This window comes from Anthonomus grandis, chromosome 3 (assembly GCF_022605725.1).
Source record: "Anthonomus grandis grandis chromosome 3, icAntGran1.3, whole genome shotgun sequence".
Lineage (NCBI taxonomy): Eukaryota > Metazoa > Arthropoda > Insecta > Coleoptera > Curculionidae > Anthonomus > Anthonomus grandis.
This window is the reverse complement of record NC_065548.1, coordinates 2,003,729-2,017,375: the sequence shown is the minus strand read 5'-3', so window position 1 is coordinate 2,017,375 and position 13,647 is coordinate 2,003,729. Positions and strand designations below refer to the sequence as shown.

At 30.9% G+C, this 13,647-nt stretch overlaps 1 protein-coding gene across 4 annotated transcripts in view; it reads right to left on the bottom strand.

Moving 5' to 3' along the window:
• Positions 1–13,647, bottom strand: part of LOC126733736 (hemicentin-1) — a 613,913-nt gene that overhangs the window by 317,543 nt on the left and 282,723 nt on the right. For all 4 annotated transcript variants that reach the window (XR_007659843.1, XR_007659842.1, XM_050437122.1 and 1 more), the window contains exon 2: positions 9,565–9,694. Coding sequence is in view for 2 of the 4 variants with exons in the window: in XM_050437122.1 (XP_050293079.1) it covers positions 9,565–9,694 (130 nt within the window). In the remaining 2 variants the exon portion in view is untranslated. The remainder of the gene's footprint in view (positions 1–9,564; positions 9,695–13,647) is intronic.

The following is a 13,647-nucleotide window of genomic DNA, read 5'->3' as shown; positions in this document are numbered from 1 at the left end:
TTTTTGGAATGACATCAGGCAGTTGGGGTCAATTTTCCAGGTAATTGATGTAAATTTTCCATATTATGTTTTTCACGTTTTTTTCTTTGGTTAGTTTCTAAAGTAGTTTCTAACAGAGCTGTTATTTTTAATTATTTTTCATTTAGTTTGGGTCAATTTTCACTTTTTTTCAGGCAATTAAAGTGTTTTTTCAAAAGTTTCAAATTCCTGGACTAATATTTTAATTTTTCCAGGCAATTGATGTCATTGTTTCAGGCGTTTAAAGAAATTTCTATTTGTTTTTCATGTTTTTTTTTGACCTGTTTCTGATAGTTTCTGTTATTTTTGACTATTTGTAATTTAATTGGGGTCAATTTTCATTTTTTTCCAGGCAATTACAGTTTTTTTTCAAAAGTTTAAAGTTTCTGGAATAATATTTTAATTTTTCCAGGCAGTTAGTGTCATTTTTCCAGGGATCTAAAGAGCTTTTCTATATAATTTTCAAGTTTTTTTTTGGCCAGTTTTTGTTGTTTTTGACTATTTGTAATTATATTCGGGTCAATTTTCACCTTTTTCTAGCCAATTAAACTGATCCCACTAAATGAGAAATAGTCAAAAATAACAGAAACTCTATCAGAAATAGACAAAAATGAAAAATACGAAGAACTTCTTTAAGTGCCTGAAAAAAGGATCCCTATTATCTGGAAAAATTTAAATGTTATTCCAGCAGCTTAAGAAAGGTAAAAAATGTATGGAGAATTTCTAAAAATGAAAACGTGATTCCAGGAGCATAAGAAACTTAAAAACGCACTTCAACTGCATAGAAAAACTTGAAAATTGACTCCAATTAAATTACAAATAGTCAAAATTAACAGAAACTCTGTCAGAAACTGAGCAAAAAAAAAACTTGAAAAACATATAGAAAATCTTTTTAAGTGCCTGGAAAATGGACCACAATTGTCTGGAAAAATTTAAATATTTTTGCAGGAACTTGAAATTTTTAAAAAACCACTTTAATTACCTGGCAAAAGGTGAAAACTAAGCCAAATTAAATGAGAAATGATTAAAAATAACAGCTCTCTCAGAAACTCCTTTAAAAACTGTACAAAGGAAAAAAACATACGGAAAAGCTCTTTAAGTGCCTGGAATAATTACCCTAATTGTCTGGAAAAACTAAAATATTATTCCAAGAATTTAAAACCATTAAAAACCCACTTCAACTGCCTCGAATAAGTTACAGAAATTCATAAAATGATGAGTCCTATGCCAAAAACTAAAATTATTTAATTATTTTTGATGCAATTGAGCCAACTATAAATATTTAACTACATCACAGGATCGCACTCTTACGACGGACGAGCATGAAAATGCAATTTTTCTCTCGTTTTAAACTTTATAAGGAAAAACGCACCGGATGTAGCGACCTTCGGAAAACTTTCCCTCCTCCTTCTCCTCCTTCTCATCCTCCTGCAAAATAAAAAAGAACAACAAAACCCGTTAAGATATCCATCTCGCGAGCAGCTAAAACGACTGCTACTACGTAACACATTACGCCCAATTTCTTCCCGTAAACTAACTTCGGAAAACTCGTAAATCTGGAATTATATTAAGGGGCGCCAAAGAAATTTCGAATCGGGTTTGGGGCACACGATTGGAGATTGAAGTGCTCCCGTCCCCCTTCACCCTCCTCGTACCCCCCCATTAAAGGGAAACTTGGATTCCTTAAAACGTGTTTATAAAGTTTTCTTTTGGGCCTAAATGGGGTTTTTGAACCGTGGAAAATTGCCGGGCGAGTTTTAATGAGTCGTAGTGAATGTAAGAGGGTCATTCAATTATCACCTCATAGAGAAATTCGGATAAATCTAAATGCCGCCAATAAAATTTTAAAAAATTGGAATATGAATGAATTCATATTCCAATTTTTTAAATATTATTCCAGAAATTTTAAACTTTTAAAAAAACACTGTAATTTAACAATTTCACCACATCATTTCTATACAGGGTGACGATTTTATTTTCGATGTAGAGCAACCAGCAAGACTTTACGAATAAGTGGGATCATCTTTAATATCCTAAATAGAAATTTAACAAATGTAAAATTACTGTATGGTTTATTTTATGGCAAGGAGAAATAAGATAACAAGAGTTAAGAACAATTATTATGCCGCAATAGAATGGTGCAAGTGTTTAATCATCCAGTAACCTCCACCCAGAAAAATGAGTCAACAGAAAATTCGTTCTAGAATTAGTGGTTAAGTTTCAGAAAATTGACGAGTAACCAAAAGATGCGTTCATAGGATATTTAACAAAATAAAATCCAACCTTACAAGATTCCTTAAATGAAGACTTTATGACCAACGAGGGCAATTTTGCCAAAATAGTGAGTTGTTTATTGTTAATCCGCGTCTTATTGACAATATTTGAGTCTCATATGAATGTATATTTTCACTCAGATAGAATTTCATTGCAATGGAAAAGTAAATCTAAATTTTAAAAAAATGGTCAGATGCCAATACTGGGCCGCCTTTTCTGCTTAATTTAATTAGTAAAATATTCCAAGATCTCTTGGAAATCTCTTGGAAGAAAACGACTATGATGAAAATCAAATCATTCTCCAACAATATGGAGCACCATCTTGATCAGATATTTCCGGATCGTTGAAGTGTAAAGAGGGGACCAGAAATGGAATGGCCAGCTAAGTCGCCTGATTTTGCGCCACTTGATTTTTTGTTATGGGTGCATATAAAAACTACAATTAAGGATACCCAATTAGAAACCCTTGAAGAGTTTTGTCAGATGATAATACCTAAGTTCCAGAAAATAAGACTTCGTTTTATGGAAAGTAGGAAAAGCTCTATTGAAGAAATTACTAAATTGAGCTAATTTAATAAGCTTGTTTAATTTAAACGAAATAAAATTTGGTTTTTTATCTACCTACTTTTCATTATCAGCTTGGAGATGGCCTAATATAGACCGAAACGTCGGCAGTATTAAAATCTAACACCTAAGTTTTATTTGACTCCAGATCCAACTTATTTAGCAAAAAGCATATTAGATTTTTGCGAAAAACGAGTTCTCCATGATTCAACGCTGTACAGTAGGACTGACCAGACGTAACCTGTTCTTAATTTTTTTTTATAATTACTAGATACGATAGGCATAAACCATCTATAGCAATTTTCACCGAACTAGGAAGAGATTCTCTATAGATATAGTGGAAAGATCTAGATTTGTTCAAAAAATCATGTACTTTGACTCGCAGTCTTCTGAATCAGAGTCACAAAAAGTGCTTCTACAAACCTTATTCTGACTTGATTTAAAATTTTTAACTTGCTTTTTTCAGGAATTTAGAGTCATTTTTCCAGGCACTTAAAAAGATTTTCTATATGTTTTTCAAGTTTTTTTTTGACCAGACTCTGATAGAGTTTCTGTTAGTTTTGACTATTTCTTGTTTATTTTGGATCAGTTTTCACCTTTTTCCAGGCAATTAAAGTGATTTTTCAAAAATTTTAAATTCCTGGAATAATGTTTTAATTTTTCCACGCAATTGGGGTCATTTTTTCAGGCATTTTAAGAGCTTTTCTATATGTTTTTCAAGCCTTTTTTTCTGGCTAGTTTCTGAAAGAATTTCTGTTATTTTTGACTATTTGTAATTTAATTGGGGTCAATTTTCAAATTTTTCCAGGTAGTTAAAGTAGGTTTTTCAAATTCCTAGAATAATATTTTAATTTTTCCAGGCAATTGGGGTCATTTTTTCAGGCATTTTAAAAGCTTTTCTATATGTTTTTTAAGTTTTTTTTTGCCAGTTTCTGACATTAAGTCATGAGTTTCTGTTATTTTTGACTATTTGTAATTTAATTGGAGTCAATTTTCAAGTTTTTCCCGGCAGTTGAAGTGGGTTTTTAAATTTCTAAAGCTCCTGGAAGCACGGTTTAATTTTTCCAGGGATTTGAGGTCATTTGTGCAGGCAATAAAGAGATTTTCCATATGTTTTTTACCTTTTTTTCTTTGTACAGTTTCTAAAGGAATTTCTGAGAGAGTTGTTATTTTTAATTATTTCTTATTTAGTTTGCATCAGTTTTCACTTTTTTCAGGCAGTTAAAGTGGGTTTTTCAAAAATTTCAAATTCCTGGAATAATATTTTAGTTTTTCCAGGCAATTGATGTCATTTTTCCAGGCATTTTAACAGCTTTTCTATATGTTTTTCAAGCTTTTTTTTAACAGTTTTTGACAAGAGTTTCTGTTATTTTTGACTAATTGTAACTTAATTGGAGTAAATTTTCAAGTTTTTCATGGCAATTAAAGTAGTTTTTCAAAAATTTCGTATTCCTAGAATATTATTATGATTTTTCCGGGAACTTGGGGTAATTTTTCTAGGCAATTAAAAAATTTTCCGTATGTTTTTTACCTTTTTTCTTTGGCTAATTTTTAAAGGAGTTTTTAACAGAGCTGTTATTTTAAATTAATTCTCATTTAGTTTGGGTCAGTTTTTATCATTTTCCAGGCAATTAAAGTGATTTTCCAAAAATTGAAAATTCCTGAAATAATATTATAATAATTTTTCCAGATAATTGGGGCCATTATTCCAGGCACTTTAAGAGGTTCTTCATATTTTTTATTTTTGTCTATTTATGATAGAGTTTCTATTATTTTTGACTATTTCTCATTTAGTGGGGTCAGTTTTCACTTTTTTCCAAGCAATTAAAGTGATTTTTAAGTATTTCAAACTCCTGGAATAATTTTTTTAATTTTTCTAAACAACTAAGCCATTTTTCCAGATATTTAAAGAGATTTTTCATATGTCAAGGGTCGCGAATAACTGATCAGGTCTTCCAGGATTTGACAGGTATTTTTCATATATTTATTCCAGATATTTGACGTAGCTTTTTAATTATTAGAGGAACTTGAGGTCATTTCATATTTTATTCCAGGCAATTCAACATTTTTTATTCATTCCAGACATCTGAAATTACTCATTTAGATTTCCAGGGTTTTCTGGCACCTATTAGGGTATTTCTAATTTTATTTCAGGCAATTTGTGAACTTCTATGCCTTCCATAGACATTTTTGGGTTTTATTTCATTTTATCTGAAATAACTTTTTAATATTCTATTTTTTTTAGGTAGTATTCATATTTTTCAAGTACTGGACGTAAATTCTCATTTTATTTAAGGTATTTTATAATTTTGTATCCATTCCAGAGATCTGCGACTACTTATATGTTTTTCAAGCATTTTTCGTATTTTCCAGATAGTTGATGTAATTTTGTATAAATCGAGCATTTCAGAGAGTATTTTCAATTTTATTCCAGGCATTTTGTTAATTTTTATGCCTTTCAAAGATTTAGGAATATATTTTCATGTTTTTGCAAGCATTTTTCCAGTGTCTATATCGTCCAGGTTCTTGAGGTAATTTCTCATTTTATTCCAAGCATATTTTGTGATTTTTCTTTGCCTATCCAGGGATATGAAAACAAAACCAAGATCAAAACTCCAAGTCAAGGTTTCATTAAATTCATATAATTTTATACGCTACACGTGTTTCGCTTCTAGCAAAGCATCATCAGACCACATTATAGACAGTTTTACGACTAACCAAAACTCTTTATTTTACCCTCGAGACGGGTCTCGATTTGTTTTTCGAATTATATAAAATCATTAAATCAAATTTTAATTATGACAAACAAACGAGTTTCTTGAAGATGTTAACATCGTTAGCGAAACACGTGCAAGGAGTAAAATAAGGAGTTTGGGTTAGTAGTAAAAATGTCTTAGGACTATGAGTTGTAATGTGACCTATATAGGTGCATGTCTAGGCCTGATGATGCTCAGCTCGATAGGAGCGAAACACGCGTAGCATATAAAATTATATATATTTAATGGGACCGTAAGTTCTTATCGTTGTTTTTGCCATCTCTGAAATGATTTTTCAAAATTTTTAGGCATTTTTCATATTTTTCAGTGTCCAGGTAATTATTCCTCATTTTATTACAGGCATTTTGTGATATTCATATGCATTTCAGGGATCTAAAAGTACTTCTTATGGTTTCCAGACCTTTGCACGTATTTTTTATAACGTTCTTGATACTTGGCGTAATTGTTTATGTTTTCCAGACATTTAAGAGGATAGTTCTAACTTTATCCCTGGCATTTTATGAATTTTTATGACTTCCTGGGATCTAAAATAATTTTTCGTGTTTTTGCAGGCATTTTTTTCTCAGTTGTTTTATTCCAGACTGACATTGTCAAATGTCTATCATGTAATAATTGACTCGCGGTCTTCTGAATCAGAGTCACAAAAAGCGCTTCTACAAACCTTATTCTGACTTATTTTTCAACTTGCTTTTTAAGGGCTATTTTCCAGATAATCTTATACCCGATGATAAGCAAAAAAATCCCTTTTAAAAGATGCCCTCTAAACTAAGCAAGTAATTAACCTAAACAGAGAAGGATAGAGAGGGTCGGAGGGGCGAGGGAGGGTACACCACACCACGACAAGCAAATTATTAGGGAAAGTCAATTACAGGACCTTAGAAACCGACATGAGCGCAAACCGGTCGCGGCCAGTTTAATGGAGTTTGTAAACAGGGCAACGACGGCTATCGCAACTTGTCAGTACAAGCGAATCGCATTAATTACGGATCCGTTTCGCTTAATTAACGACTAATTGCGAAACGTATCGGGAGGAGTCCAGAAAAGTCTCGGATAAGACGTGGGAGCGAGAGAGAGAGAGAGAAACTGCCTAATGGCCTCGTTGTTTCCTGCGAAACCTTCAGTCTTCACTTAGTTCGACGGGAATATTATTAAAATATGCCACGTGGGTGGGTGGCATCGAGCTTTCGAACACACTTAATATGAGGGTACATTAGGGCATGTTGTCGTTCATTACGGGTAACGTGCCCCAATGAATATCCATTAAGAAAAAATCCATATATGTTCACCATTAAAGTTTAGTATAGCAGTAAAAGCACATCATGCAGGAGCTATACTGGATTTATTGGATACTAATGGATCAATGCGTTCTTTTTCAATATAATTTAGACCTTAGCGTGGAAAGTTTACCACCCCACTTTTTTGTTTGGGTTTTTATAAATTAAAGTGAATATTAAGATTAATGGAGTAAACCTACTTATCTTCAAAGAAATCAGGGATGTTTTAAGGCTGTTTACTGGATTTGAAGCTAAATAATTTGGGAAGCTTATGTTTCGATTGTTTTATACCCAAAACAATATTTATAGGGATTTCTCTTGCCAATCAAGGGCAGTTTGTTTCATTATTTTTCCGTGAGTGGTTTTTGAGATATTTGAGTTTAAGTGGGAGGAGGTTGAGAAAAGTAAAACATTTCTTAGGCTGTCAACTAGAGTTAGACTAGGGTAACTTGAAAAGTTTAGGTTTGATTGTTTTGTACTTTAAACATTGTTGGTAGGGAATTTTCTTGTAAATCCAACGAAGCTTATTTCATTATTTTTCGTTAAGTCATTTTTGAGATATTTGAGTTTATGTGGGAAGAGGTTGAGAAAGGTAAAACATTTTTAAGGCTGTCAACTGGAGTTAGACTAGGATAACTTGAAAAGTTTAGGTTTGATTGTTTTGTACCTTAAACAACATTAATAGGGAATTCTCTTATTAATTCAACTAAGATTATTTCATTATTTTTCGTTAAGGGGTTTTCGAAATATTTGAGTTTAAGTGGGAGGAGGTTGGGTATAGTAGAGCATTTCTTAGGCTGTCAACTGAACTTGGACTAAGATAACTTGAAAAGTTTAAGTTTGATTATTTTGTAGCTTAAATAGTATTAATAGGGAATTCTCTTATAAATCCAATGAAGCTTATTTCATTATTTTTCAATAAGTGGTTTTTGATATATTTGAGTTTAAGTGAGAAGAGGTTGGGTAAAGTAGAGCATTTCTTAGGCTATCAACTGAACTTGGACTAGGATAACTTAAAAATTTAAGTTTGATTGCTTTGCACCTTAAATAGTATTGATAGGGCATTCTCTTATGAATCTAATGAAGTTTGTTTCATTATTTTCTTGAACTGGTTTATGAGATAATTGAGTTTAAGTGGGAGGAGGTTGGGAAAAGTGAAACATTTCTTAAACTGTCAACTGGACTTGGACTCAAATAGCTTGGAAAATTTAAGTTTGACCGTCTTACACCTTAAACAGTATTTAAAGTACATTTTTTGTGAATCCAATAAAGTTCATTGAATCATTTTTCTTAAGTGGTTTTTGAGTTATTTGAGTTTAAGTGAAAGGAGGTTGGGGAAAAATTAAACATTTTTTAGACTATCAATTGCATTTAGTCTCGGATAATTTGAAAAGTTTAAGTTTGATTGTTTTGCAACTCAAACAGAATTTATGGGGCATTCTCTTGTAAATCCAATAAAGCTTATTTCATTACTTTTCTTTAAATAGTTTTTGAGATAATTGAGCTTAAGTGGGGAAAGTTAGGAAACGAAATGTCATAGAAACTTTTATTAGAATTCTCTATATGATCCCTTAAATTCCATTAAAGTAGAAAAACCCAAGAAAACCCCACTTCTTCACCGTAATATTTCCTCGCGTAAAAATCCCATTTCCACCCATCAGCCCGATATAAACATTCCGTTAACGTGACAGTTTAAATGCACTAACAACATTAAATCCATTAAGCTTCCACTGTAGTAAAGGTGAGGCAATTAATATAAAAGCTAATCTCTTACGACTTGTTGCATTTATTATCATGAAAACGGGGTAATTCGTTTCAGTATTTGTTTAATGGAGTCTAAAATTGTCATTTTTATTGCTTACGGCAGAAAATTTGATTCGCTTATGTTTTCATGTTTGTACACTTAAAAATTGTGGTTATCACTCGAAAAACTAATGTCCATACGACGTTTTAAGTACAATTTTAATAAAAAAAAATTATTGTACAAATTATTAATAGGGTAGCACTAAATAGGGTAGTTTTAAGTGTGGGAAATATCCTTTCTCTCAAAAACATCAATTCTTTTTTTTTAAGCCTTTCTTTACGACTTAATGTTGAATCTGTAGTACTTACTAGGCAGTACCTAGGCTTCAACAGAATTCGGGCACCATTTTATTAAATGGTCCTGGAAGTCTGAATTAATGGCCTGTTAGTTACCATATAATTAATTAATTAGTTTTAGCACTTATATATAATAAATATAATTTATAATGTATTATTTTACTAGCAAATAAACGTATTATTATTATTATTATTTAAACATTTATATTCAAGACACCTTATGTGTGGTTCAAGCACTACCACGCAATTTCTACAACTATCATAATTTTTGCATTTAAATTGAAACAAACATGAAAAAACTGTCAAGTTGTATTTCATAAAAAATGGCATAATAATTTTTTCTTAATGTAAATCAAGCGTATTCTATTTGACTTTCATTTTGATTTGTGATACAATATATCTTAGTAAGTATATATCCTGTCTATTACCGATGACGACTGTAATTGGCACGTTTTTGACTGGTCACAATTGTCTGATACTTATCTCTGAGTACTTACTCAGAATATTGTAAAAAAGGAAGAAAAAAAGCCATTTCTATAATATGTATAATAACTTACCTATAAATGGGTTTACTGTGTCCATCCCTGTACCATAAAACCATGTAAATTCGATCCTCCCTGATGCTCGGCTCAATATCACACGGTAAAGTCGCACTGCGGGCCAATACGGCATCGACTGACACCATTGCTGTAAATAAAATAATTAACAATTAAATTTTGCATTAATTTTTCCAGACATATTTAATTTATGAGCTTATTCCAGGCAGTTGAATAGTTAATTTCAGGTTGTTTATTGGTGTCTATATTCCCAGTCAATTGCCTGGACTTTACGCCGTAATTCTTCTTGTTTTTAGGCATGTAAGTTGATTTTTCAAGCTGTTAATAGTTTCTCTCACTTGTAATTGCTAGATAATTAATAAATATATGAAAAAATACAAATTTAGGCCATTATTTACACCTAAAATCGTTATATCTCTTTATTTATTCAGGCACTTGAGTGACAAATTTTTATTTAGGTTTAGGCCCCTCTCTATTATGTATGAGCTTTTCCAGGCAAACGTAAACTAAATTTATAACAATATTAATTGGCCCTGTAGTATATATGTATCCCGTATCAAGCCAGAAGCATAATTTAAACCGCACATAAGTTATAATAGAGAGAGAGAGACATGCAAGCTCTTGTTTGCTTATATTTACGGCTCCTGATATTCAATCAATGTTCGAAACTTGACTTTGGTCTACCTTTAAGGCATGTGCGTCTAGTAAACCGGAAAATAAACATTTGCCGCGTATTGTTTTCAGTTGGCAAAAGTAAATTTTCCATCAAATGTATTAGGTGGGAGAAGGAGTCGTTTGTTTGGGTTTCATATGTGTTTGTGTATGAAATGAGGGAGTTATTATGGTTTCAGGATTAGTATTGGGGAATTGTTTGAGTCGTTGAGTTTTGTTAAGAGAGACAATAATTTTCGTTCCAGAAAGTCGTGTTTTATCGGAATTATGCATAATTTAATTGGACACGATGGTCATTTTCGTTGTATTGAAAGAAAAATCAATATGAACTTTAAGTGGTTGAATGAAACTATGATTATTGTCTCAAAAATTCATGAAGTGCTTAGAATCGCTGTAGAATTATTTATTTTCCAGACTGTAGATTTTGGTAGATTATGGTAGTACTAAAAAAGCTCTTTAAAGGTCACTAAAGAAGGAATTTTTCTAAGAGGAATCGAATATGTAGAAAAAGTTAGGAAAGCGTTGCAGAACGATATATTAGGTAAAAAAACTGAAAAAAGGATAACAAGCTTAAAAAAAGCTATTTAAAAATTATACTCTTTTATGGGTTTCTTATGATTTTTGACAAGGTTTTTTTGGTTTCGAAAATAACGCAAATCATTAGTTGGTCAATTTTTTTACATATTTTTAAATTTTCTAAAAAATATTGATTTTTGAAAATTGTTTTGAATATTTCTGATCAAAAGTCACTTAAAATGTTCTCCTTCTCTATACAAAATATATTAAAAAAATTTCGCATAAGAAATTTATGAAATTGTTCCAGGCAGTTAAGGCCAATTAATTTTATTTTAATTACCCAGAAAACAAGAGTTATAGTGAAGCTTGATGCTTTTTTGATTGTGTCTATGTGCCTATCTTAATTATGCACAATTTAATTGGATACGAGATCGATTATTATAGTTTCAGGATTAGTATTGAGGAATTGTTTGAGTCGAGAAGTTTTGTTAAGAGAGACAATAATTTTCGTTCGAAAATGTCGTATTTTATCGGAATTATGCATAATTTAATTGGACACGATGGTCATTTTCATTGTATTGAAAGAAAAATTAATATGGACTTTAAGTGGTTGAATGAAACTATCATTATTGTCTCGAAAATTCACGAAGTGCTTAGAATCGCTCTAGAATCATTTATTTTCCAGACTGTAGATTTTTCTTTAAAAATTTCCAGGCAGTTGAAGTGATCCATTCATTTTTCCAGGGTTTAAAGCCCATTTGATTTTTTCCCAACTGCCTGGAATAAGCAATGAATTAATTGAACTTCTAAGTTTGGCAAATCCAATGAAGTACAAGCCGTTAATACACCACCTTATCACCCACAATCTAATGGTAGTACTAAAAAATCTGTTTGAAGGTTACTAAAGAAGGATTTTTTTTAATTATATAAATAAATAAAAAAAAATAATTGCTTTTATTTTTTTTTTCCGGAAAGATTGAAATATTTGTCAATTTTAAGAAACAAAATGAGTCATAACCTCAATTTCTTTCCACTCCTTTTTCCAAATTATAATGTCGATACTTGGGCATGGTCTGTATTGGCTGCTGATCGATTTTTTTGACGTCTAAATGTCAAGTCGATCTGTCAGTATGACGGATGGACGCCATCTTGAAAATATCATTTCAATGAAATAAGACTCTATAATAAAGTGTAATTTTCAGGGATAATTTGAGTTTTAAAACTGTCTAGAAACATTGTCAAATGTTACGTAAGAAAATTAAAATGACTTAAAAAGCTTGGAAATTATTACTAAAATACTGCTATTAATATTAAAACTAAACTTAATTAATTGAAGAAGTGCTTGAAGAATATTAAAAAACAATTCTACATGCTTGAAATATTAATCCAGGTGCCTGGAAAAACATTAAGACAATGGTTTCAACTTCCTGGAAGAAAATAAATATTTCTTAAATAAAAAAATTGAAGAAAGGGATAACAAGCTTTAAAAGAATATCATGGTTTTTTGAATGTCAATAATAATGCAAATAATTAAAATAAATTTGTCTTATGATTTTTAACTATTTTCAAAAAAAAAATATTTTTAGCACATTTTACATTTTCTTTTATTGTATAAAAAAATTAAATTAATAATTATAGGAGTTTCTTCCACGGCTCAAAAAAAAAATCTTAGGTTAGTCTTTTACATATTTTTAAATTTTCTAAAAAAAATTCTTAATTTTCCAGAAATTTCTCGGTATCTTAGAAAGAAACAAAAATTAAATAAAAAAAGATTAAATTTTGAAAATGATGCTGAATTTTAAAATATTCTCTTACTCTATACAAAATAGATCAAAAAAAATTTTACATCGTAAAGGTATTCATGAAATTCTTCCAGACAGTCAAGGCCAATTGATTTCCTTTTAATTACCTAAAAAACCAGAGTTATTGTAAAGCTTAGTACTTTTTTGATTGTGTCTATACAATAGATTTATTTCCAAAATTCTTCGATACAGTAAAAATTATACTTCAAGCATTCAAAGCCAATTTACTTTTTTCCAACTGCCTGGAATAGGCAATGAATTACTTCAATTACATGGCAGACAAAACCGTTTTTAATTACATTTCTGATCGCTGTAATATATATGTATACCGTATCAAGCCAGAAGCATAATTTAAACCGCTCATAAGTTATAATAGAGAGCTCTTGTTTGCTTATATTTACGGCTCCTGATATTCAATCAATGTTCGAAACTTGACTTCGGTCTACCTTTAAGGCATGCACATCTAGTAAACCGGAAAATAAACATTTGCCGCGTATTGTTTTCAGTTGGCAAAAGTAAATTTTCCATCAAGTGTATTAGGTGGGAGAAGGAGTCGTTTGTTTGGGTTTCGTATGTGTTTGTGTATGAAATGAGGGAGTTATTATGGTTTCAGGATTAGTATTGAGGAATTGTTTGAGTCGAGGAGTTTTGTTAAGAGAGACAATAATTTTCCTTCGAGAAAGTCGTATTTTATCGGAATTATGCATAATTTAATTGGACACGATGGTCATTTTCATTGTATTGAAAGAAAAATTAATATGGACTTTAAGTGGTTGAATAAAACTATAATTATTTCCTCGAAAATTCACGAAGTGCTTAGAATTGCTCTAGAATCATTTATTTTCCAGACTGTAGATTTTTCTTTAAAAATTTCCAGGCAGTTGAACTGATTCATTCATTTTTCCAGGAAGTTAAAGCCGATTTGATTTTTTCCCAACTGCCTGGAATAAGCAATGAACTATTTCAACTTTTAAGTTTTGCAGATCTAATGGAATACAAGTTGTTAATATACCAAATTATCACCTGCAATCTAATTAATAGTAAGTTCACTAAAGAAGGAATTCCAAGAGGAATCGAGTATGTACAGAAAGTT